The following is a 26,310-nucleotide window of genomic DNA, read 5'->3' as shown; positions in this document are numbered from 1 at the left end:
CTCTTAAGTGAAATAAACAGGACACGTGTAAATACTGAATAGTTTCTCTAGTGTGAGAAACTGAAAGTGTAAATAAGGACTAAAAGCAATAATAATGTGAAATAGGAAGAAAAGGGGCAAAGGGGAAGGGGAAGTGGAAGTGGTGGGGGAAAGGAAAGAAGGGAATGGAATTAATATGAGAAAATGAAAGAATGGAAACAAAGTCTTTATAAATAGGGAGGAATGGAGGGGTTGAAGGGAGGGCAGGGGAAGGGGGAAAAATAAGAACCAAGAGAGATTATGTAAAGGTGCAAATTTCAAGAGATGAATGTCATTATAATCTAAAATGTACCAATAAAATAAAAAAAACAAAAGAAATGTCTTCACCAAGTTTTTCAGGATTTAGGGTTGACCAGCACTTAAAAGATATTTTTAAGGAGGCCAGAAATATTTCCTACCTTTTTTTTAGTCTTGTTTGAGAGATAACCAGTTTATGGCTAGAAGAGAGGATGTATGTGGTCGCATATAAGGGAAGCCTATGCATTTTTATATTTTAGGAAGATGAGACAAGAGTATTTTTCTCGTTTTATTTTTTAGCATATGGAACATACAACATAAATTAAAATGTGTTTATATTCTTCTTATATCAGGAGTGTTATTTCATTTCAAAATGAGTAATGAATTCTTATTAACATGTGAAAATTAATTGTACTATATATCTATCACTTGTAAAGAATGTGTTTGGATATCCACACTTTCTAAGTCTTAGAAAGGACAAGTAAAACTCTGTTTTTTGTTTAAAATATATTAATTTTAGTCATTGCAGCTTGACCTTGAAGTGTGCTATTTTAGAAATTTTTGTGTTGCTAATTTTTTCTTGACTGTTATAAATGATAAAGATTAGACTAACACTTATTTTGGATGTATGATGAACTTAGACTAGATAGTTTGCTCTCTATCATGCTGTATAAAGTGAAGGATGTTTTGTTTCACCAGAATGCTGAGCTTTTAGCAGGATTTCAAAGTGCAAACTTCTGCAAAGTGACATTCCATTAAGCATATCTTTATATAAAATGAATTATATCCTGAGTCATTGCAGTTGTATAAACTTAAGATAACCCTTCTTTGGCAAATAAAGATCGATAAATTCATGTACTTTTAAGTGATAATCTTGGGCCAAATGATCATTTACTTATCGGAAATGACTAATGAAATGTTACAATGATTTATGGTATGCTGCAGTAAATTTTCATAATACAGAAATTTGTCTTTCATTTTCCACTGCCTGTCTGGTTCATTTACTGAGTGATAGTTACTTTAAATGTTTTATCAGCTGCTTTATTCTTTTCCTCTTTTCTTTCTCTCAGATTCTTATCATGATGAGTTAGGGAGTAATATTTCATTTTAAATGACTTGTCTTTGCTATGGTTGGGAGATAGAATTGCTATAATGTGAAACACAGTTGTTAATCCAAAATATCTTTGATCAAAACTTTAAAAATGTTACAACTTTTTATTATCAGAATATCTTTAACAACAATGTATAAATGTATATGGGAATTATATATGAGATGCCAAGTGTGTATTTTTATAATTAGAAATACTATTAAATATCATCTCTGTATTAAGCATTGTGCCAGATAGTGGTAAAATAATCATTTTTATTCTAATGAACTTAGCAAAATTTATCAATTAATTATTATATATATTGCACTGTATTGGCAATATGAAATCTACTGTCTTAATGAATTCATACTTTATGTATGAAATATCTGTTGAATATTTACTGTGTGAAATTCATTGTGTTTATACATATTGCAAATTTTTAGGTTGATGGCTAAGGTTTCTAGGACCAGTTGCAGAACATTAGAATAAATATTGAATATAAATCTTATTTCTGTGTTATTAAAGATTAAGAATAGCATGTTTTAAAATTGAGTGATGATTAAAATATATAAATTTAGAATAGATTTTGATTTCAAGCTAATTTTGAAATATTAGAGCATTAAGTATAGTTATGTAGCTTTTGTCAACCTGTTAAATTTTCAGCACATAAGGAAGATTTTATCAGTTTCCTTGATCTTTTTACTAATGAAAATATATGACATTAATTTATCCAAAATTGCATACAAGCCTCAATATAATAGCAGAGGGCTGATCTAGGGGATACTAGTTATTCTTTTCCCGATTGTTTTGCGAAGGTCTGTTATTGTCTTCACTTTAATTCCATGTATTGTTTGTTGATTTTGTTCTGTATTTTTACCCAGCGCAGATAATGACAATTTATCTTTAGACTCTTAACCCTTTAACTTGATAGTAGTAGTAACAGAAGTAGGAGTAGCAATATTTAAGTTTTTAATGAAGTAGATATTTAAATTAGGTATTTATATCTCCATTTTATAGGAGAAAAAATAGAGTTACACAGTATAAATGACCTTATCCATGTAGCTAAACACAAAACATATGCTTTAAAAAGTGTTCTGTGTCATTCTTCAAAATAGGATAGAATTATTAAATTATCCTTTGTACTAAAACGCAGGTTGTTCCATGTATTTGAAATGTAATTTGTAATGATAATGAGTTGTTTGCTTGCGAATATTATGTATTCATTTTGTATCAATTTTTAATGGCTTTTTTATTGTGCTTTTACAAATTTTACTTTTATTGTACATGTTTGCAGTAATAATGGTTATGTTCCTCATGGGGAGCTGACACATGTACATAACGCCTCTTGATTATTTTTTTCATCTTTTCCCCTTGCTGTCCCTCCATTTCTTGGTCTCCTTCCCTTTTGCAAAAGATCTATATCGCTTTTTCCTATTATCTATCTTTCTTACTTTGCTTTTTATTTACATTTTGGATTTCTCTTATATGAGAAAACATATGATATTTAAGCTCATATGTGTAATTTATTTAACTGATCTTAAGGTACATCTTTTTTTCCTACAAATGTCTCAGGATTATCCTTCCTTATGGCAGAATAGTACTCCATTGTGTATAAATGCCACATCATATTTACCCATACATATGTTGATGGATATATTCACTAGTTCCAAGATTTAGCTATTTTCCTTGTATAAACATGAATTGTGCTTCAAAGATTTACCTAATATGATTTATGCTACTATAAATTGTGAATGCATGTATCACTGTGACATGATATATTTAACTCTTTCAAGAAGATACCTAGAATGGAAATAATTAGGTTGGATTTAATTCCTAGTTGTATTTTTTAAATCTCCATATTGATTTCTCTAATGGTCAAACTACTTTACATCCCCACCAACAATGAGTGAGTGGTTTCTTTTCAAGATCTTTATTCTTGGAATCCAGTGAGTCATGTTTTTCTCTGCCTAGCTTTATGGCCTCTGGTTTGGTGAGGTACTCCTCTGTTCCTGAGGCGCCTCTATCTGCACAACTTGGACTGTGGCAATCATACAAGCAAGGAATGTCCTTGCTCACATTCATAAATGGATAAAGTAATCAGACCACTAGTCTCTGCTGGATGTAGGCAGTGGGACAGAAGTTAAAGTAGACCACCGGATTTAGTGCCAGAACTTTCAGATCTAGCTGCTTCTGAAAGCCGCATTTTCCAGGTGTCACTCCTCACCATGGAGGCTGAGCTTGGTGTCCTTTGCAGCATGAGCCTGAACTTCTCAGGAGGTCTGTGTCTAGCCTGTATCCTTTCTGCAGCCATCTCTTGTGGCTGTCTCTCACTTAGTCATTGTGTTAGAGGTACACTAGAGAACCTGGAATGAAGTTTTTCTACAGTTGTTTGGTGCTCATTCCCAAAATGGCTCCTGATTAAACCCTCTCCAATATGGCAGGCACTGCAGTGGATTTTTTTCCAACTCTAGCCTTCCTTGAAGAAGTCACTTTCCCAGTAAAGTCCACCTTGTTTTTGTATTTTACAATAGCTGTGGGACTTTTTTGGGGCTAACACTGCTGGCCCAGTCTTATTTCTCTATGGTGCTGCTGACTCTCTGGAAGTCTCGTCCTGAGTCTTCTCTTTCTGGGTATTAATCTCATCCACAATCAGGTCAGTCAGTTGGTTGATGATGCCTCTGCTGCCCTGTCTTGAGGGGAAAGAAAATGCAGAACAGCCTTGAAGTTGGCAAGGATGCCATGGCCAGACAGCTGAATCCACAGGTGCAAAGTTGGATGGGGGTGAATGTGTGGCTTCCATCTGTCCTTAATTCATTTTTTCTCCCTCTCTCTTCCCCTCCTGTTTTCTATTGTTTATAGAAAGTATCACCTTGGGTAGGCTTACGCAAGATCAATATATCCTACTGGGGATGGGAGGACATGTCTCCTTTCACAAATACAACATTACAGTGGCTTCCTGGTGAGCCAAATGATTCTGGATTCTGTGCATATCTAGAGAGGGCTGCAGTGGCAGGCTTAAAAGCAAATCCTTGTACATCTATGGCAGATGGCCTTGTCTGCGAAAAACCTGTTGGTAAGTAGTCCAGTAAATTAGCATTTCTTTAAAAATGTGTTTTCAACCCTTCTTCCTACCACCTCCTTCCAAGGTATAGCCTGAAGTAACTCACACCAGCCCCCTAATAATCAGTTTTTAATCTCCATTTCCCACTTATCAATTGATCCTAAGCATAACTTATGAAAATGAAAATTTATAGTTTTGTACAACACATTTTTAATTAAAATACTGTGTTTATGAACATATGGTTTACTATAGCAATAATCTGTTTTAAATTTGTTAATTTTGACATAATAGAGTGTGAAAAGATTTGTCCTTACTATTAATGGCTGAGACATGATGTAATATTATAGATTTATTATTAAATTTGTCAAGTCAAAAAGATGTATTTCTATAATAACTTTTAAAGTGGACTTCTGTTACTTGAGAAAGGAATGTTGAATTATTTTCTTTTATAATATAGTATTTTATTGTGGTATAAATATATAACATAGAACTTACTGTTTTAACCATTTTGAAGAGTAGTGTTTTAGTGGCATTAAGTATATTCACACCACTGTGTAATCATTACCACCATTGATCTCCACAACTTTCTTCATTTTGCAAAACTAAAATTCTGCAATTCAACAATGTCTTCCACCATCACTTAGAAACCACTATTTTATTCTGTCTCAATTTCACTGCTTTATATACTTCCTATTGTAGACTCATATGATTTTTATTCTTTTGTGACTGGCTTATTCCTTTAGCATAATGTCTTCAAAGTTCATCCAAGTTGTAGCATGTGTAAGAATTTTCTTACTATTTAAAGCTGAATTATATATAAAGTTTTATATATATGGGTATATATATGTCTGTATAATTTTATATATAAATGTGTACAGTAAGTCCCCAACTTTGAATGAGTTCCATTCCAGGAGAATGTTCATAAGTCAGATTCATTCATAAGTCTGACAAAATGAGTCTTATACATCACTGACACAGATATACAATGTTTATTGCTTTGTGTTTCCTAGCAGTCCCCTCCACATCACTGCTGCTTTTCCTCTTGCTTCCAGACATCCTGAGCTTTGATTGAGCAGTGTACTACTGTCCACTGTTGCACTGTACAGTAAGCACACAGCGACACAACTATGACAATGTCTGACAGATGTGTGAACTATTTCCATGATTTGTTTGCATCTACAAATTTTTGTAATGAGAGGCCTGTTCCTATCTGGGAATGTTTGCGACTTGAATTTTCTTAAGTCAGGGACCTACTGTATATGCAATTTTATATATAATTTTATATATATATGTACACATATACACACATATATTTCCACATTTTGCTTTTTCATTCATCCATGAGAAGACATTTGAGTTACTTCCACTTTTGGCTATTGTTGATACTGCTATGAATGTGAATGTACAGATATCTATTTGAATTTCTGATTTCATTTCTTTTAGGTACATAGCCAGAAGTGGAATTGCTAAATAATATTATAATTCTCTGTGTAAGGTTTTGAGGAGTGTCATACTATTTTCCACAGAGGCTGTATCATTTTACATTCATACCAGCAATGCATAGTTTCCAATTTCTCCACATATTTGCCAACATTTGTTATTTTTATTTTTTGTAGATACTTTTTAAAGTAATAGTTATCCTAATGGATGTGATAAATATTGTATTTTATACAAAGATTTTATAGTAAGTTGTATTTTTATTGTTTATTTATATCAGAGACATGTTTATTGATAGGAGACATGGTTTGATAAGGTGTGGAATGTTTATGGAAAAATTATGGCCAGGAAAGGAAGTAATGGTGGTATACATAATATTCAGCTAAAAAAACCCTATAGAACATATTATATTACTATTTATAATTTTCAAAACTGTACAACTTATAAAGCGTTCAAAATTTTACAGAAATTTTTCAAGTCTAATAATAAATTTAAGCACTATTGATCTGTTAGTTTTGTTTTCATTTACCTAATTATATTTTGTTGGCACACTTGGCTTCATTGAAACATTCCCTAAATAGCAAAATAAACAAAATTCATGCATTTGTGTTCAAATATAGTTTAACAAATGAAATATGCATATTTGTTGATTTATTCCAGTTAGTCCAAATCAAAATGCAAGGCCTTGCAAAAAGCCATGCTCTCTAAGGACTTCGTGTTCCAACTGTACAAGCAATGGCATGGAGTGTATGTGGTGCAGTAGTACAAAGCGATGTGTTGACTCTAATGCTTACATAATATCGTTTCCATATGGACAGTGTCTAGAGTGGCAAACTGCCACCTGCTCTCGTAAGTATTTGTTTGGAGTGACTTTTCACTTAACAGCAGCATAAATTACTTTTCTTTTTTGGTACTGGGGATCGAACTTGGGACCTTGCGCTTGTGAAGCAGGCGCCGGAACCACTGAGCTAAATCCCCGGCCCTATAAATTACTTTTCTGTGATGGAAGGAAGAATTAAACATTTGAGAAGTTTCAAGCAATGTGAGAAAATATTCTTACAGATAGGTTTAAGACCTATTAGTGCTATTAGCTTCTGATTTGTAGTATATCATCAGCTTGAATTCCACTAAGCATATTTCCCTGAATGTTAATATTTTACTACATTTGTGCTCCCTTCTCTTTAAAGTCTCAGTATAGGTTGAGGATAGATAGCATATCACTTCATGATGGTGCTCACCTCAAGGATCTCACACTGCTTTGTTGTTCCCTTTAATCTATATCTTTTTTTATATGACTTTGCTATGTTAAAGAATCTGCACTAGTTGTTTCGAACATTTCTTAATTTGTATTTGTCTGTTTGCTTCCTGTGTTTAGATTCAGGTAAGATTTTTTGGCAAAAATATATTATTGACGTTGACTGCTGCAAATGCACTACACACAGTGTTGTCATTACCTTGAGGGTCATGGCAGCAGGGTGATGCTGGACTTGCTGTGAGTTAGTCCTCAAGAGAAAGTTCCTTCCCCTTCTTGGTCTCATATTTTGTAAGGACTATAGGATGAGGATACAGCTGAATGAAGTTTTGGTACTAGACACTGGTTATAAAAGTGGCCCTACTTGCCAAGACAAATTACATCAGAATGCAGCTGCCAATGGAATTACATATTACTACTGGTTTTATTATATAGGTAGTTCAGACTGTGTGCAGCCCCTTCTGCTGGGAGAAAGAAAGTAGTGATTTGAGCTAGTTTCTTAGCAGAGAATATAGTTTATGTTTCCATAACCCAGTTTCTGACATCGAGGCTCATCACATGGTTTCCATGAAGGACTTGAATTAATTCGTCTATTCAAATTTGAATTGAGAAAGTAGAAAAGGTTATTTACTTCTGGTGCTTTTACCACTCAGTTCTCAGGGTTGTATGTATTCTTTCATATTCTACTCATTGGGCTTCCTTCCTCTGGTGATTGATCCAGACTTCATATTTTTAGTTTTTTTTTTGGTACCAGGGATCGAACTCGGGACCTTGTGCTTGTGAGGCAGGCGGTGGAACCACTGAGCTCCTGAGTTTTTTTTTTTTTTTAAATTTAAACTCTTTTCAGGACCCTAAGAGTTATTCCACCACCACAGTTAACAATATAATCACCTAAGATAGAATTGATGTCCATGTTTGTGTTCATCCATCCTTTATTTGAACAAAGCAAACATACATTTACTTGCTGAAATCTCAACAGACACAGATAAAATGAAAATTATTTTTACTCTTCTTCAATTCCTCATTTATAAGCACCTTAGTGTCCAGTCAGAGGGACCAGGAGTGCTTAGCTTTGGTCTGTCTGTCAACATGGTCAAATAATTACTAAAAATTTGTATTGGAAATAATCTGTTTTATATTGCTTTAAGAAGTTGTTGTAATGATCATTTGAGTTTTTTTTCATGAAAGGAATTTAAGAGAAACATGTCTTTGCAAATAACAAAGATGAATTTTCCAGTATTCTCCAGTCTTCATACTGAGATACCAATGTGTAAAATTCACAAACTGAAGAGAGGTATATTTTAAAACAAAATTTTCATAATTATTTCTGAAAAAGCTTTGTTAATAGTTAGCATTATTAAATGCGTATATTTAAATAAATATTCTAACAACTTAGTTAATATACTACATTAGTTAGATATTCCAAGGACATTAATTAAGTACTGTAGTAATAGATTTAGTTCTTTTTAAAATTAAGTTTATTGGTACATTTTAGGTATAAAATATAGTTACATTCATCATTGGGATCTTGTACCTTTACATGATTTATCTTAGTTTTTATTTTTTCCCCATTCCTCTGCCCTCCCTTCACCCCCTCTATCCCTCCCAATTTACAAAGACTTTGTTGCCATTTATTTCATTTTCTCGTATTTTTTCTTTTCCCTTCTTGTCTTTCCCCTACCCCTCCCACTTCCTCTACCCCTTTAGACCTTTTCTTCCTATTTCACAATATGAATTATACATTTTGATCTTTATTTACTTTTATTTTTTTACACCAGAGAAACAATTCGGTATTTACACGTGTGTCCTGTTTATTTTGCTTAAGAGTATGGCCTCAATGTGCATCCACTTAGCTATAAATGTCTCTAGTTTCTCATTCTTTATGGCTGAGTAGTACTCCATTTTAATAAAAAAATCACATTGTCTTTATCGTTTCCAGTTGATGGGCAATTGGGCTGTTTCCGAGTTTTAGGTGTTACAAACTGTGCCGCTATAAACATGGGTGAGCATATATCAATGTGGTATGATTCTTTTAATTCTTTTGGGAAGATACCCAGCTGGGTCAAATGGGACCTCTAATCCTAGTTTTTTGAGGTATCTCCATATTGATTTCCACAGTGGTTGCATCCGACTGCACTCCCACCAACAATGGAGAAGGGTTCCTTTCTCCCCACAACCCCGCCAGCATTTGTTACTGGTTGATTTCTTGATAGCAGCCATTCTTAATGGGGTGAGGTGGAATCTCAGCATTGTTTTCATCTGCATCTCTTAAATAACCAGTGATATTGAACATTTTTTCATATGTGTATTTGCTGCTTTTACTTCTTTGTCTGAGAAATGTCTGTTCATTTCTGATGCCCATTTTTCAATTGGGTCTTTATATTTGGGGGGTCTGATTTTTTTAAGTTCTTTATATATTCTAGATAGTAGACCTTTGTCTGAGGAACAGCTGGTAAAAACTTTTTCCCACTTTGTAGGTTGTCTTTTAGCTCTGTTTGTGGTTTCTCTTGCAGTACAGAAGCTTTTTAATAAGATGAGATCCCAATTGTTGATTCTTTGTGCTAGTTCCCATGCTACTGAAGATTTGTTCATAAAGTTTTTTCCTATGCCAATGTCTTCAAGAGTTCTACCTAACTTACCTTCCAGCAAGTTTAGTATTTCTGTTTTAATATTTAGATCTTTTTTTTGGTACCAGGGAATGAACTCGGGACCTTGTGCTTGCGAGGCAGGCGGCAGAACCCCTGAGCTAAATCCCCGACCCTAATATTTAGATCTTTAATCCACTTCAATTTTAGTTTATTGCTTGGTGAAAGATAGGGGTCTAGTTTTAATCTTTAGCAAGTTGAAATCCAGTTTTTTCAACACCATTTATTAAAGAGGCTATCTTTCCTCCAGTGAGGATGGTTGGCTCCTTTGTCAAAAATGAGGTGGCTGAGTATGTCTGGAGTTGTTTCTGTATCGTCTAGTCTATTCCACTGGTCCTCAGGTCTGTTTCTTTGCCAGTACCATGCTGTTTTTATCACAGTAGCTATAGTTTCAAGTTGGGGATTGTGATACCCCCAACCACGTCTCTGTTTCCTAGAAGTGCTTTTGCTATTCTAGGTCTCTTCTTATTCCAAATGAATTTTTGGATTTTCTCTATTTCTCTGAAATGTACTGTTGGGATTTCAATCGGGATTGCATTGAATCTATGTAGTAGTTTTGGAAGTATGACCATTTTCACAATATTGGTTCTTCCTACCAAGGAACAAGGGTCCTTCCATTTTCTTATATCCTCTTCAATCTCTTTTTTCAAAGTGTTTGTAGTTCTTGATGTAGAGGTCTTTTGCTTCCTTCATTAGATTGATTCCTAGATATTTCATTTTTTTGGATGTTATTGTGAAAGGGATTGTTTCCCTAATTTCTCTCTCAGTGAGTCTGTTATTTGTGTATAAGAAGGCTATTGATTTTTGAGTGTTGACCTTGTTTCCAGCTACTCTACTGAATTTTTCAATTTAGTCTAGAAGTCTTTTGGTGGAGTCTTTTGGGTTTTCAATGTAGAGTATCATATCATTAGCAAGTAATGACAGTTTAACTTCTTCCTTTCCTGTCTTCCTTTTATTTCTTTTTCTTGTCTAATTGCTGTGGCTAATGTTTCCAAAACTATATTGGACAGGAGTGGTGATAGTGGACATCCTTGTCTTGTTCCTGATTTTAGCATGAAGGTTTTCAGTATTTGACCATTTAGTATGATGTTGGCTGTTGATTTTTTATAGGTAGCCTTTATCAAGTTGAGATGAAGACCCTGTATTCTAATTTTCTGCAGGGTTTTTATCTTGAATGGGTGTTGAATTTTATTGAATGCTTTTCTGCATCTATTGAGATGATCATATGGTTTTTGTCCTTGACTCTGTTAATATAGTGTATTACATTTATTGATTTACGTATGTTGAACTGTCCTTGCATCCCTGGGATAAATCCAATTTGGTCAGGATATATGATCTTCTTGATGACCCTCTGTATTCTATTTGCCAGTATCTTATTGAGGATTTTTGCATCTATGTTCATTAGGGAGATTGACCTGTAGTTCTCTTTTTTGGATGGGTCTTTCCCTGGTTTTGGAATCAAAGTAATACTTGCTTCCAGGAATGAATTTGAAAGTATTGCTTCCCTTTCAATTTCATTGAAAAGTTGAAAGAGTAGTGGCAATAGTTCTTCTCTAAATGTTTTGTAGAATTCAGCAGTGTAGCCAGCAGGACCTGGGCTTTTCTTTGTTGGTAAATTTTTAATTACGTTTTCAATTTCACTGATTGTAATTGGGGTGTTTAGGACTTTTATATCTCCTTTGTTCAACTTTGGTAATTCATATGTATCTAGAAATCTGTCCATTTCTTCTGTGTTTTCCATTTTTTAGAGTACAGGTTCTCGAAGTAGGTATTGATGATCTTCTGGACTTTTGCTGGATCTCTTGTGACTTCACCTTTTTCATTCCTAATTGCATCGATTTAAGCCTTTTCTTTCCTTTTTTTTGATAAGGTTGGCTAAGGGTTTATCAAATTTATTTATTTATTTAATTTTATTTTTTTTGGTACTGGGGATCAAACTCGGGTCCTTGTGCTTGTGATTTTTATTTATTCTTTTAAAAAACCAACTCTTTGATTCGTTGATTTTTTTTGTTTTGTTCTCTTGGTCTCCATTGCATTGATTTCTGCTCTGATCTTTATAATTTCCTCCCTTTTTCAAGCTTTGGGTTTGTTTTGGTCTTCTCTTTATAGGAGCTTAAGATTCACCATTAGGTTGTTTATTTGAGCTCACTCTACTTTCCTAGTGTGGGCATTCACTTCTATGAATTTCCTTCATAGAACTGCTTTCATTGTGTCTCATAGATTCCTGTATGTTGTACTGGCATCATCATGTAATTGCAAAAACCATCTAATTTCTTCTTTAATTTCCTCTGTGACCCATTGGTTGTTCAGGAGAGTAGTATTCAATTTACATGTGTTTGTGAAGTTCTTGCAGTTTCTTATGCTATTGATCTCCAGTTTAGCAGCACTATGGTCTGATAATATACATGGGATAACTTCAGTTCCTTTGCATTTACTTAAACATGTGCTATGAACTAGCATGTGGTCTATTTTGGAGAATGACCTCTGTGCAGCTGAAAAGAATATATATTCTGATTTTGTGGGGCAAAACACTCTGTAGACGTCTATTAAGTCCATTCATTCAAAACCTTGGTTCAATTCTATATTTTGTTGTTGATTTTTTTTTGTCCAGATGATCTGTCTATTTGTGACAGTAGGGTATTGAGGTCCCCCTCTACAATTGTATTAGTGCTTATTTGGTTTTTCATGTCCCTTAATATTTGTTTTATATAGTTGGGGGGATTAGATTTAATTCTTAATATGTAGAATGAAATTAATATATTAAAATTGAATAACAAACTTAATGATATTGCACGTATTTTATGAAACTATATTTCTTTTAATATTTTCTTGATTTTATATACACACCTAATTTAAAAGATCATCTTTTCTTGGTAATTGAGAAAGGTAATTATTTTTTAATTTGCTGATACTTGCTTCTGGATTGATTTTTCAAATTCTTATTATATATTTAAAAATTGACTATTTTACAATTTGACTTTCAAAAACCCCGAAGTATATAAAAATAAATAAAAAAGATTGTTACTAACATTTACCAATATTGTTAGTTCATTTACAGTCTCTATACCATCCATAACTTTAGGAACCATATACAGCCTACATAAGCTTTCCTGTAACATTGTTTTCTGTAATAAAATGAAGAAAAAAACCTTAGAATTTTAGCTTTTGAATCACTTTTAAATAATAAAGAATTAGTATTCTTTTTATTTTTATTAGTGCACATTGCTTTCCACTTTTGAGCAAAAACAATGTTGCCTTATTTAATAGTTTTTATATCTAAAATGAAAACCAAAAAACTAGAATGTTATACTGAACATAAAATTTTATAACTTGTTATAAAATCCTAAAATCTAGCACATAGAACTAGAAGATTTATAATTTGTCATTAAGTCAGTTCAAGAAACCCAGAATTCTTTTTATCATATGTGTTTCCAATACATGATGGTTACATTTATCGTGGGAAATTGGTACATGTACCTAACACATCTTAATTGTTTTTACTTTCCCATCCCCACCTCTCTAACCCCCCTCCTTGCATCTCTTGGTCTCCTGTACATTTGCAAAAGGTCTATCTCCTTGTTTTCTATTATCTATCTTTTATTTTGCTCTTTATTTATACTTTGGGTTTCTCATATAAGAGAAACCATGCAATATTTAAGCTTCTTTCTGATTTATTTCACTTAACATTACGATCTCAAGATGCATATGACTCAAATTTATCTTTATGTCTAAGTATTACTCCATTGTGTATATATACCATGGTTTTTGTCTATTCATCTGTTGATGGATATTATGGCTTGTGTTTAGCTGTTCCCTGAAAGCCTCATGTGGATGAGGTGGGCTTTCTTTTTCATGAGTGGCTGAATCTAGAGTTTGTGAGCTGGGATAAGGGCATGTGATTATGAAACTATTAAACATGAATGATTGGTTTGGCACTTCCCTAAGCCCAGTAGTCTGAATAACATAAAAGGGGCAGAAAGACACTGTTAAGGTCTCTTGTTGCTTTTTGCTGTCTTCTGCCACCTTGAACTGTTGCCCCTCTGCCACCCTGCCTTGGAGCCAACCAATTCTGGACTAAAACCTCTAAGAACTGTAAGCCAAATAAACCTTTACTCCTTTAACTTTAGGTGTTGGTATTTTGTCTTAGCAATGAGAGAAAAGTAACTAAGACAATGTATATATAGGTCACTTTAAATATTTAGCTATTATGAGTTGAGATGCATGGGTATGTATACATCACTGTAATTTGATGTCTTTAACTCTTTTGGAAAGTTACCTTGAAGAGGAATAGCTGGGTCAAATGGAATTTCTAGTTTTAGTCTTTTGAGGAATTTCCATAGTAATTTCCATAGTGCTTGTGGGGTTTCTTTTTTCCCCACAGCCTTGCCATCTTTTTGTTATTATTGGATTTCTTAAAGATAACCATTCTTTCTAGAGTAAGATGGAATCTCAGTGTTGTTTTAATCTGTATTTCTCTGATGACAAAAGGTGTTGAACATTTTTTCATGTACTTATTGGCTCTTCGTATTTCTTCTTCTGAGAAGTGTATATTCATTTCACTTGCCCAGTTTTTGATTGGGTCTTTTATTTTGGGGGTGTTAGATTTTTTTAGTTCATTATATATTCTTAATAATAGTTCTCTGTCTAAGGAATAGCTGGTAACTATTTTTCCCATCTATAGGTTGTCTCTTCAATCTGTTGGTCGTTTCCTTTGCTATGCAGAAGGCTTTTGATATTATATAACTCCATCTATTGATCCGTGATGTTATTTCTTGTGCAATTGGGGTTCTGTTCAGAAAGTCTTTTTATATGCCTATATCTTCAAGAGTTTTACCTATTTTATCTTTCAACAGACTGTTTCTGTTTCAATATTTAGATGTTTGATCCATTTTGATTTTAGTTTAGTACATGGTGAGAGCTGTGGGTCTAGATTCAATTTTCTACATGCATATAGCTAATTTTTCCAGCATCATTTGTTAAAGAGGCTATTTGTCCTCAAGCATATGTTTTTTGGCCTTGTTATTAAAGATCAAATGGCTGAATGTGCCTGGGGTTGTTTCTGTAATTCTCTGTTCCATTGATCTGCAGGATTCTTTAACCTAAGATTTCCCCAGCTGTTTAGAAAGCATTAACAGGAATATTGTTTTAAGAGTAGTTTAGTTTTAAGTTCATAATGCGTTTTAAAGACATTTTAATGATTATCTTTCCTTAAAAAGAGAGTGCTAAGATAAAATTTATTTTCCCAAGAAATAACCATAGACTCTAAACATATGAGAAAACAAGATTTATTAAGGAGCCATTGTGTGATAGTAAATAATTCCAATGTCAAGATAATATAACTAATTTGATATTTTCCACTACTTACTATTAATTGCATAACAACTCTGTATAGTTTTGTAAATAATTAGAATAACACAGTCAATTATACTGTGGACTTAACTACAATCATAGAAGTAGGAAAAATATTTCAAATCAAAGAAACTAAGGAGGACTATGGAATTGTAGGAGTTAATTGTTAATTGGATATTGGATTATTGTCCAGTTATCTAAGTATCTTTTAAATGAAGTATTGTTTACCATTGTATACTATTGGGAAAAATTTAAATTTCCAAAGGAAGACTCTTCATGTCAATGAATTAATTGTGTGTGCAAGGTTAGCACTACCTATTAGTGTCTGATGACTCACAGTATATAATTCCTTTTCTGTTATTCAAGAAATAGATGGCACTAGAATACCTTCCTATATCCAGTCACTCAGCTACTCAGCATTCAAAGAATTCACAACAAATAATATTATCATTGACAAATTCTTTAATATTGTTATCTTGCACAGCCTAGTATAATGAGTTCCTGACGTTCACTAAGAAACTCATGCCATTTTTATTTGCAGTAATGGGAGGAACATTATTGCTTCCAGTAATATTAAATATGGAGTGGCAGCTGAATTATTAACACTACGACAATGGAATTGAATTTACCAGAAAGCTACCATTTTTCCCCCTCTGGGGATTTTCTACTTTGTGACTAGAAGACGTCATTCACAGTTCTTTATATATCTGTCACTATTTTCTGTGAATAGACAGTTACCTAAACAAAATTTGCTGTATGTAGCAAAGTAAAAGTATTATGGAAAATCTCAGCCCAATATAGGGTGGTCTGATTAAAAATTAAAAGCATTACTTAGTAATGACTATGAATATGATGTCAGACTGTTATTTTTTTTATCCTTGGATGATATCATAACATTCATAGGCTATGGTGAGTCTCTTATGTTGTGTCTCAATCCAAAAAAATAAAAGTTAAGCTTCAGTGAATTAGTCTTACAATGATATTCGTTAGCCTTTAAAGTTAGCAAGAGTGGAATCGTCAGGTTGTCTAAAGGAAAGTAGCAGGCTCCCATATTCTTACTCTGTATTCTTGAGGTAAAATTGAGTTTACCTCTTACATGATAGCCAGATACTAGTATCTTGGCCCCTTGAGAAGAGCATTACCCACATGAAACAGTCCAAGTTGGGGTCAGGAATCTCAGGGAACAGGCAGCCATAACTTACATTGGCTATCCACAGGGAGAGAATAGAGGTTTATTGAGGACCTGTAATATATACAAGAATGGTAAACAGCTCAGCACCACAGCCAATGGCATAAGTGTTCTGTAGGCTCCTGGGTCACCTCCCCAAAAGTGCTAGCACTGGAAAGGTTCTTGGGAGTCTTTAGGCCCTGACTTCATTTTTCTCCATATCATGGCTATCGCCCCCGCCTCCTTTTTTAAAAAACAACCAAGTCAATTTATTTATCTCTTCTTTTATGTACTTTAAATAATTCCTATATCTTAGGTATTAATACAGAAATATTTACACAAACTACAGTTAGTAACATTTTACTGATCTTTTCAGAATTATATTAATTTTTTCTGTAGTCATATTTATGTTTAGCCTACAATTCTATTTGATATAAAGTCATGTAACATTTTTAATGTTCATATCATGCAGCTCAGAATTGTTCTGGATTGAGAACATGTGGACAATGTTTGGAGCAGCCTGGATGTGGCTGGTGCAATGATCCTAGTAATACAGGAAGAGGATACTGCGTTGAAGGCTCTTCACGGGGACCAGTGAAACTTGTTGGAATACACAATAATGAGATGGTTCTTGACACTAGTCTCTGCCCTAAGGAAAAGAACTATGAATGGTCCTTTATCCAGTGTCCAGGTAATAAAAATCTGATGAAAACAATTTCAGTTTCTGCTTGAGTGAACCAAGTTATTATAATATTTTATTGCTCATATCATTGTAGTATCTTAGCATTCTCATGCAATTTAGTGTATCCAGTGAAACTTCATGGTAAGTATAAGAATACTGTCTCAAAGCATCTATGATAGAGTCAGCTGACCTTATTTTGAAAGCTGCCATTGATGTTCACTAACCATGTTGAATGCTCCTCAGAGTTAGGTACTGGGAAACTGAGGCATTTATTTACTTCCTCTTCTTTCCCATTGGTTGAATAAACCCTTGGGGATATTAACTCCATTGTACTTCTGAGCTGTACTAGCATGTCTGATCAATAGCTTTCCTGGCATCAGTGAAAACCCTAAGGTAGAAAAGTAGAGATATTGCAGAATTTTACATGAGACACTGACAATGTGAAGCATTGAAACCAGATGAACGAAGAGAATGTGGCACACAGTGCAATAATATCTGCTCCAGAAACTACGAAATAGGTAAAAAGCAATAAATTAGATCAAACTATTGATTTACAGAGTAACATGGATGAGTTTTAAAGGTGTTTTGGATAATGGAAGAAGCTTGACTCAAAGGCTATAGGTTGTATTATTTCATTCATAACACAATCTGAAAACATGAAACTATAGAGATAGAAAACAGGTCAGTTATTTGCCAGAAGTAGGGAAAGGAATTGATTTTAAGGGGCATCACAATGAAAATTAATGATGTGGAATTCTTCTGTATGGTACTGAGATAAGTCAATATAACACTCTATACATTTGTCAAAATCTATGTTGTATAGTGGGAATATAACTCATTGAGAAAACACTTGGCTAGAATGTGGCAGGCCCTACGTTTGATTCCCAACATCAGAAGTACAAAACAAGTCCATACTGTTTACCACAGAGAATCAACTTTACTGTAGATAAATTTTACGACAAGTCAATCAGGATGTTGGGGAAATCTAAGGATGGAATACATATTGTGACAAATGAATCTAACTGTATTACAAATATTATAACCTCACCCAAAAAATATTTTAGCTTTGGAACTACTGTTTTCATTGCAGAAAGGTTAAAGAAAGGGAAAAACCTGTACATAAATACGCTGTATTTTGTGGTAAATTTGATTTTCCTAGTTACAGGTTAATGAATCTAACAATATATGTGTAGTGGACTTGAACAAATAAGTAAGTGAAGTATATTTAGTAGGAGGCAAATTTCTCATCAGAGAAGGAAGTTAAAAATTAGCAAGGGATCAAAGATTCAATGAATGCTTTGGTGCTGGATTAGAGGTGAAACACATGAGTTCATGTTTATTTTAATACATGGATGTAAATATAAATATGTGTGTATTAATGAGTCATGTGCATACATATACAGGATTGCTAGATTTGTTTGTTGAGAGGGCCTAGGAGCCATGATACCCTGATAGAAATAAAATGGATCAAATTGTTGATTTGGTGGCTATAACTAATACACAAATCTTGATTTCTAAATGCTCTTTTCCAATGAGTGTAACAAGGGCTTTCTGGTTAAATGGCTAACTCTAGGGGTGGGGCAGGGAGAATACAAGGTAAACCTAGATCATTTTGCATGCCCAGAAGTACGAAAGTGAGAAGGGGTGGGGGTGGGGGTGGGGGTGGGCAGAGGGAGGGAGAGAAGGCTGCAAGGGGTGGGAGGGGAGAGGAGCCAAGGCGTAGCTAACCTGAAAGTGATCAAATCGGCAACAAAACAGTGATTGTATTGGTTACAATCCAAGGAAGAAAATACATACTTATGATTCTGTATTGATATAAAGCTTCCTTATAGAAAATTTCAAATCAGACCTATAGAAAGAATGGGGGAAATTAAAAACTTTACCATTAGAAGACCACAGTAATAACTGCTGTAGAAATAATCCTTTTAAGAATATTAAAAAATATGAGGATGAATTTTTTTAGGGGGATGAATATTTTTAGGGATTGAATCCAGGGCACTGTAAGACTGAGCAACATTCCTAGACCTTTTTATTTTTTATTTTGCGACAAGGTCTCATCAGGTTGCCCAGATTAAACTGAACTTTTGCTCCTCCTAGCTCAGTCTCCCTCAGTGCTGGGATTACAGGCAAGCACCACTTCACCTAGTTGAGTGGGTGAATCTTTAAGGAACAAAGATATTTGCAGAGCTCCAAAGTATAATTTTCAAAAGTATTTCCTAATTACTGTGGTGATTTTAACATGTCCATAATTTCTTTTATAGTCTTTTCCCTAGAAGATGGAGCTTAATTTCTCTACTTTGTACTCAGTGACTTGTATCTAGTGAATACAGTGCAGAAGGGGAAAATTGTAACTTTACAGTGAAAATGATGGTAAACATCATGTTAACCAAGTGACCAATTTTAATAAACTAGTAATAAACCATGTTAGTATCCCTTACCCCCTGATATAACATGGTAAGGGCACTTCATGTCTCTGGTAGTATTCTTACCCAAAACCACAAACCTTACTGTAACCCTGAGAAAACATCAGACAAACCCAAGTTTTGAGACATTCCGCAAAATACTTGACTCTAAAAAGTAGTCATAGTTATAAAAGAAAAGGAAAAACGGAGAAACTCGTTGATTGTAGGTGGTTGAGGGCACATGGTAATGAAAAGCAATGTAATAATCCTGAATTGGATAATGGAACGAAAAAAAGGACATTTGTGACAAAACTGGTGAAATTGAATTAGTCTATAAGGTTAGCTAATAGTACTGTACCAGTATTAATTTCTTAATTTTGAGATATATATATGTATATACACACACACACACACACACATGTGCGCGTGCACACACACACACAAACACCTTGGTGAGGTAAGATACTAACATTGAGTGTGCAAGAACGCTTTGTGCTATTTTTGCAATTTTGTAAATCTAAAATTATTTCAAAGTACAATTAAAAAAAGACAGCAGTTTAGAGAAAGGGTCAATGGAAATTTCTATAAATGAAAAATGTAGTCACTGAAATTAGGAATTCATTGCTTGCATTGAATAGCAGATTAACTGTAGACAAGGAGGTCATTAACAAAGTAGAATATGCATATGAAGATAAAATTCAGAGCTCAAGAGAAATAACTAGAAAGACATAAAAGTGTGAAAAGAAGTTACAGATAGGATAGAATGAAAAGTTCCAAATATATCCAGTAGAAATTTCAGGAGAAAATTGAAAAAGGGAGAAAAAATATTTAAAAACATCATCATGCAATGGGGTTTAGACACCACATACACAATAGTACCATCGGTTCAAATGTAAAATAGTGTTTTCTGGGATAATTTTATAATCTCAGAGGAAGAAGAATTTACATGCACCCGCATTTCAGAAGAGAAAAAAATATGCATCCCTTAATATTCTCCATTGTTCTTTTAGGGAGCCAGCAGGGAACATTATGTAAACAGTGGAATAAATGCTTTCTAGTCAAGAAATTTGAAGGGCTAGGGATGTAACTCAGTGGTAGAGCTCTTGCCTAGCATGCACAAGGCCCTGAGTTCAGTCCTCAGCCCCCCATCCACAAAAAAAGAAATTTTAATTTGAAATGATCTTTTTAATTAGGAATGATCTCTAGAGCTCTGTGGCTGAATCTGTAATTTTTTATATTGAGTATTCAGTAAACAATAAAAAAGAAGGATAAATAATACTTTTGTGATTATTCCTCATGAACATTAGGATAGATTTATGATAATTAGAGCAGCATGGAATTTAGTGCAAGAATGCACAGATAAACCAATAAAGCAAGATGTTGTAGAAACATCCATATTAACGAATAGTCCCTGGCTATTTCATGGCTACTTAGAATTTTTTTCACTTTACAGTAGTATGAAAGTAATATTGATTTGGTAGACACTGTACTTTGAATTTTGATCCTTTCCAGGTTAGGGATGTGTAGCACAGTACTCTCTTGTGATGCTGGAGAGCAGAAGAGAGCTGTACCTTCCACTCAGCAATGCTATCACAAGGATAAACAATCTATACGATATACCATGTTGGTAAGTTCTGATGTTCAATAGGTTAAATAAATTTTTGACTTACAACATTTTCAAATTAAAATGAGTTTATTGGGTTGTAACTCCATTGTATAATTGAGAACCATCTGAATATAGTGTCTAAGTCTGTTTTGTGTTCTTTATAGAGCTAGGTGTTTCATAAAGAAAAAAAATTAATTCACAATTTTAGAGGCTGAAAATTCACAGTCTAGTAGCCCCATCTGTTCAGCCTCTGGTGAAGGCCCTCCTGTCTAAATCACAACATGGCAGAGAAATAAAAAAGGAAATAGTTGCTTGCAGAAGGGTCCAAACACATGGGGTGGCCTTGTTTTATGATACCTTTTCTTGCAAGTACTTTTATCTTGAGAGAACTATTTGAATCCTTTTTAAGGGTGAAGGTTCCATGACCTAATTACTTTCCCCTAAGCCCTGCCTTTTAAGGCTCTATCACCTCAATACCACTTTACCTAGGACCTATGTCATAGTATGGAAAAAATTAATCCCATACAGATTGTGAATCTAAATGTGAAAGCTAAAACAGTATAGCTTTTGGTAGAAAACATAGTATGACATTTTCAGAAATATTGAAATTGACAGTGTTTTGTTAAACAGGACACAAAAGGTTAACCATTTGGAAAAATATGACAAATTATACAGAAACATTAATAGTTCTATTTATGAAAAAAGCACTGTTCAGAGAACAAAGTAAGCTATAAGATGGTAGAAGATAAGTTTAGTATGTACACCTAACAAAAACCTATAAAGCATTAAGATTTACTATAAATCAATAATTAAAAATACAGTATAATAGAAAAATGGATGAGACTTGAATAGGTATATCACAGAAGATAATATTCAAAAGGCCAGTAAACATCTGAAAAGGTTCTTAACTAATTTAGTAATGAGGGGTTTGCAAATTAAAAGCACAAAAGAATAGCCCTACTTACTCACCGAATGTTGAAAAGGATAATTTTAAGTGTTGGCATTAATGTGGAGTAATTAGAAATCTTATATTCTGCTTTTAGAAGGTCTAAATACAATAACTTTACTGGAAAACAGTTTGGAACTATTTGCGTAGAGTATGCATAGCTGAACACATGCATACCTTGTAATTCAAGGATTCTATGTCTAGGTCATCAGTTGATTTTATATTACCTTTACACATGGAAAGTTTTTGAAGTTTTGAAAGAAGGAGGAAGAAGGTAAGTAAAGAAAGGAAAGGTAAAATTTAAGAAAGAAGGAAAGGAGGGAAAGAGGGAAGAAAAGAAGGGACAGAAGGGAAGAATTTTTGGTCATGTATTTCACACTGTCTAAAATATTTACTATCTGATCCTTTACAGAAAATATTTGGCAACTCCTTTTTTAGGTTAATATCCAAGAGAGAACATACTTGGGCTCTCCAGGAGATATGTATGAGAACATTCAAAGCAGCATTATTTTAATAGCTCCAACCTGGAAATCATCCAGATGACTATCAACACATGAATAAAGAAATTGATATTCCACACAGTGCAATGAGTATGGTTCTATAATGTTGAGACAAAGAAGGCAGAAACAAACAAGGCAGTACTCTGCAATTAAATTCATCTAGAGTTTAAAAACAGGCCAAACTGTTAAATGATATGAAAGGTCAGGATAGTAATTAAGCAAACGTGGAAGATCTGCTAATAACTGCAAGGGAGCATAGTTGAATTGTTTCATTTTTGAGAATTTTTCTGGGCTATACTTCTGCATATTAATTCTTTTTCACTTCTGTCCCTCTTTCTTTAGCACCTCTTCACTTGGTAGTTTTTCGATTTTTTTAATGCCTCATTAAATTTTCAAGGGAATCTCTTCTCCCTTGGATATCTTATAATTTAGTGTTTATCTGAAAATTTTCCATTTATTTTTTAAAGTAATAGGTCTGTACATATATATTAATTTTTTTTTCATTTTTGTATCATAGCTGGGAGATGGCTATCCAAAACAGTGGTGGCAGGGGAAAGCATCTGACATGGACTTGCTCAGAGTAGTGGCAAGTTACTTAGTTTCTGTGCCTTTCTTCCCCAGCACAGAAATTGGTAGTAGAGGTAAGAATTGGTATTTGAGCTTTTTTCAGTCTGGCAAGAATTTAATTTTTTTTACTTCATTTGTATATACCTCAACCATCTGGTTGCCAAAAGGCACCTTTCTTTTTCACTTTGTACTTCCCCCCCAAAAAACTATACCAAATCATGCCAACTTCAAATTATGCCATCTTTTAAGTTTCTTATAGATGACGGTTGAATCTACAAGGTTAATATTTTAGCATTTTCATGCCTAAGATAGACATGGAGATGGAGGTTTTATTTCAAATTTAAACTTGAAGGTAGAGCCCTTCTTCTCTTTCTCCTTGATTTACCTTGGTGAGGCCTTGTTTACCATGAATTCTTACAATGAAATGGGAGCGAAAGGGATTCTTTCTTCCTTGAATTGGTTTTTCTTTTAAAAATCTATAGTTGTTTTAAGGTTTGGGGATTTTTTATTGTCAGGTTATAACGAAGCAATAACATATGGATCATTTTCTTTTTAAAATTCTTACTCTTTTTTTTTTGGAGGACATATTGAGAAACACCCAAAGCAGCCTTTTTTAAAAGTTTTTAGTTACCAGAAAGTTTTAACATATTTCTTTATGCTACTAAAAGTGGTATTTAAAAGAAATTAATTTTTCAATTATTATTTTGTAGGAATTCAATTTATTTTTCTGTATCAGTTATGTATGTTGTAATTTGATTCTCATCTTTTAAAAAATACCTAATAGTTTTTTTACAGACTTTTTAGTATTTTTCTTTAAATTCCTTAGCAATAAATAGGTTTTTCCCTTTTGAAATCATGTGATTTACATGTGCTGCATTCACTAGACACTACAATATAACATAGAATAGAATTATTGAGCATGGTCAGTTTTAGTTGGAAAGCATTTAGTCTTTACCTTTGTGTATGATATTAGCTGTTGTTTTTTTCATTAGATGTCTTTATTAGCTTGAGGAAGTTCCCTTCTATTTCTAGGTAGTTGACAGTTTTTAAAAAAATCACAAACAGATGTGTAATTTTTTCAAGTACTTTTCTGTGTATATATATATATATATAAACATGATTATATAATTATTGTTTGTTTTAGTTTAACATGGTTGATTATATAGATTGATTTTCAAGTGGCAAACCACACTTGCAATTCTTGAGTAAACCCTACTTGCTCATGAAATATTATTCTTTTGATGTATTTTTGGATTCAATGTGCTCAAATTTTTTCAAGTATTTTTGTACTTACTCAGTAGGACTACTGATCTGCAGTTTTCTTAACAATTTTAATAGCTGAAATATTTCCTTCTCTTTTTTGGAAATGTTTGTATAGAATATATGTTGTTTATTATTTTAATGTTTGATGGAGTTTATAAAAGAAGACATCTTGCATGGGTTTTTTTTGGGGGGGGGGTACCGGGGATCGAACTCGGGACCTTGCGCTTGCGAGGCAGGTGGCAGAACCACTGAGCTAAATCCCCGGCCCGCATGGGTTTCTCTTTAGGAGAGAGATTTCAACTAAAAATTCATTTTTTAAAAGTAGATAAAGGATTATTTGAATTGACTAGTTTTTCTTCAGTAAGTGTGGTAGTTTGTGTTTTTCAAGAAATTTATCTAGTTTAGCCAGGATGTTAAGGTGATCTTTATGATCTTTAGTGATACCTACTCTTTTATTTTAAATATTCATAATGTGTATTTTCTATTTTAGTCTTGCTAGAGACTTCTCAATTTTTATTGACTCTGTGAGCAGCTTTTTGTTTCATTGATTTTTTTGATTGTTGGGAATTTTATATATCAATATTTTTCTTATTTTAATTTTTTTTTCTTCTTTCTGTTTTCTTAGCACTCCCTCTCTAGTTGTAAGGGTAAAGTTAGATAATTGATATGACAACTTTTTTCTCATATAAGAACTTAATGATTGAAATTTTCTCTAAAACTTTTTTTTGATTAGTATTTTTATTATAGATGAATTTCTGTGTTCTTTAAAATATGTCACATTTACAGTGTGTTTCTTAGAAATGATACATTCTTAGGTCTTTCTGTTTAATACAATCTGAGACTTATCTGTTTGAGCCTTTTATATTAAATCTGATTTTCAATAAGGCTTAGCTTAAATTGACCCTCCAGTTTTTTCCATCTTTTTTTTTTTCCTATTTACCTCTTTTCCTGTCTTTCTTTAAATGAACTGAGTATGTTCTATGGCTTCATTTTATGTAGTTCTTGATTATATCTTTTTTTGGTGGTTGCTGTAGGTTTTAAAGTATTCATCTTAACTTGTCACTATCTACATTTAAGTGATACTATACTTCACTTATATATTACTTACTGAATATGTTTACTTTTAAATACATTATAAACCCCATAGCACACTTCTGTTTATTATTGTATATAGTAGATTATCTTTTGAATATGTTTTAAAAATAAAAAAGAACTTCATTATCAAGCAAAAATATAGTCACAGTGACTAGGGTCTCTAACAGTCCTGGTGTGCCAAGGACTGAGTAATTTCCTTTGATGTGAGACTTTCCATACTAAACCCAGTAGAGTTCTGGACAAACTAGGATTTTTGCTTGTTCAAAAACTAACTCAACTCAATGACCCCCAGCTGGAGCAATTAAGAAATGAGACAAAAGATATGAAACACAGTTTGTAAGACTTTGGATATTAGGCAGAAAAAGCCAGCGATCCCATGGAGACAGAAAACAAATTAGATGAGCCCTATACCTGCCTCAGTTTAATGCCTAAAGAAAGTTTTCAGGAAGCAGTGAGGCCAGGTGGATGAAGCCAGAATTAAGGAGATGGAGCTCTGAGTCTGAGAAGGCCAAGAAGACTACATTGCTCAGAAAGGAAACCAAAGAAGAGAGACCTGTTCAGAGAGAAAATTCTGAAGAACTGTGCAAAGGTATCCTTTGAATACTTAACTAAAAAAGAAAAGTTCATAATTAGAAAATGACATGATTTTAACCACAAAAAAGGAATAAAGAAATACTTCCCAAAGATCATATAAGGCTGGGAATTGACTTTTCTGAAAAGCTAAAGTGGAAAACCTCTTTATTCATTGGAGAGTATCCAGAGGTGATTTTTCTTCCCCTGTGTGGAAAAATTAGCCCTAAACTATGTACATGCTACACCAATCTGAGTTACTGAGCACTCACATATGACCAGAAGAATCAGTCAACCGATTTCCAGAAAAAAGATAATCTTTATAAAAATATAAAAAAAATCTAGTGCCAAAAAATCATTTTTTAAAATTTATGATGTCTTTAATCAAAACTTAATATGCATG

General features: G+C 33.4%; 1 protein-coding gene across 12 annotated transcripts in view; it reads left to right on the top strand.

Moving 5' to 3' along the window:
* Nucleotides 1–26,310, top strand: part of Atrnl1 (attractin like 1) — an 833,568-nt gene that overhangs the window by 204,285 nt on the left and 602,973 nt on the right. For all 12 annotated transcript variants that reach the window (XR_015440462.1, XM_087185263.1, XM_004838867.4 and 9 more), the window contains 3 exons: nt 4,224–4,437; nt 6,523–6,711; nt 16,749–16,967. Coding sequence is in view for 11 of the 12 variants with exons in the window: in XM_087185263.1 (XP_087041389.1) it covers nt 4,224–4,437; nt 6,523–6,711; nt 16,749–16,967 (622 nt within the window). In the remaining variant the exon portion in view is untranslated. The remainder of the gene's footprint in view (nt 1–4,223; nt 4,438–6,522; nt 6,712–16,748; nt 16,968–26,310) is intronic.

The sequence above is a fragment of the Heterocephalus glaber genome, unplaced genomic scaffold (assembly GCF_053883595.1).
Source record: "Heterocephalus glaber isolate CG9 unplaced genomic scaffold, H.glaber_assembly_v1.0 deba00001497, whole genome shotgun sequence".
NCBI classification, from domain to species: Eukaryota; Metazoa; Chordata; class Mammalia; order Rodentia; family Bathyergidae; genus Heterocephalus; species Heterocephalus glaber.
The sequence above is the reverse complement of the archived record's forward strand: the minus strand, read 5'-3'. Positions and strand labels throughout refer to the sequence as shown.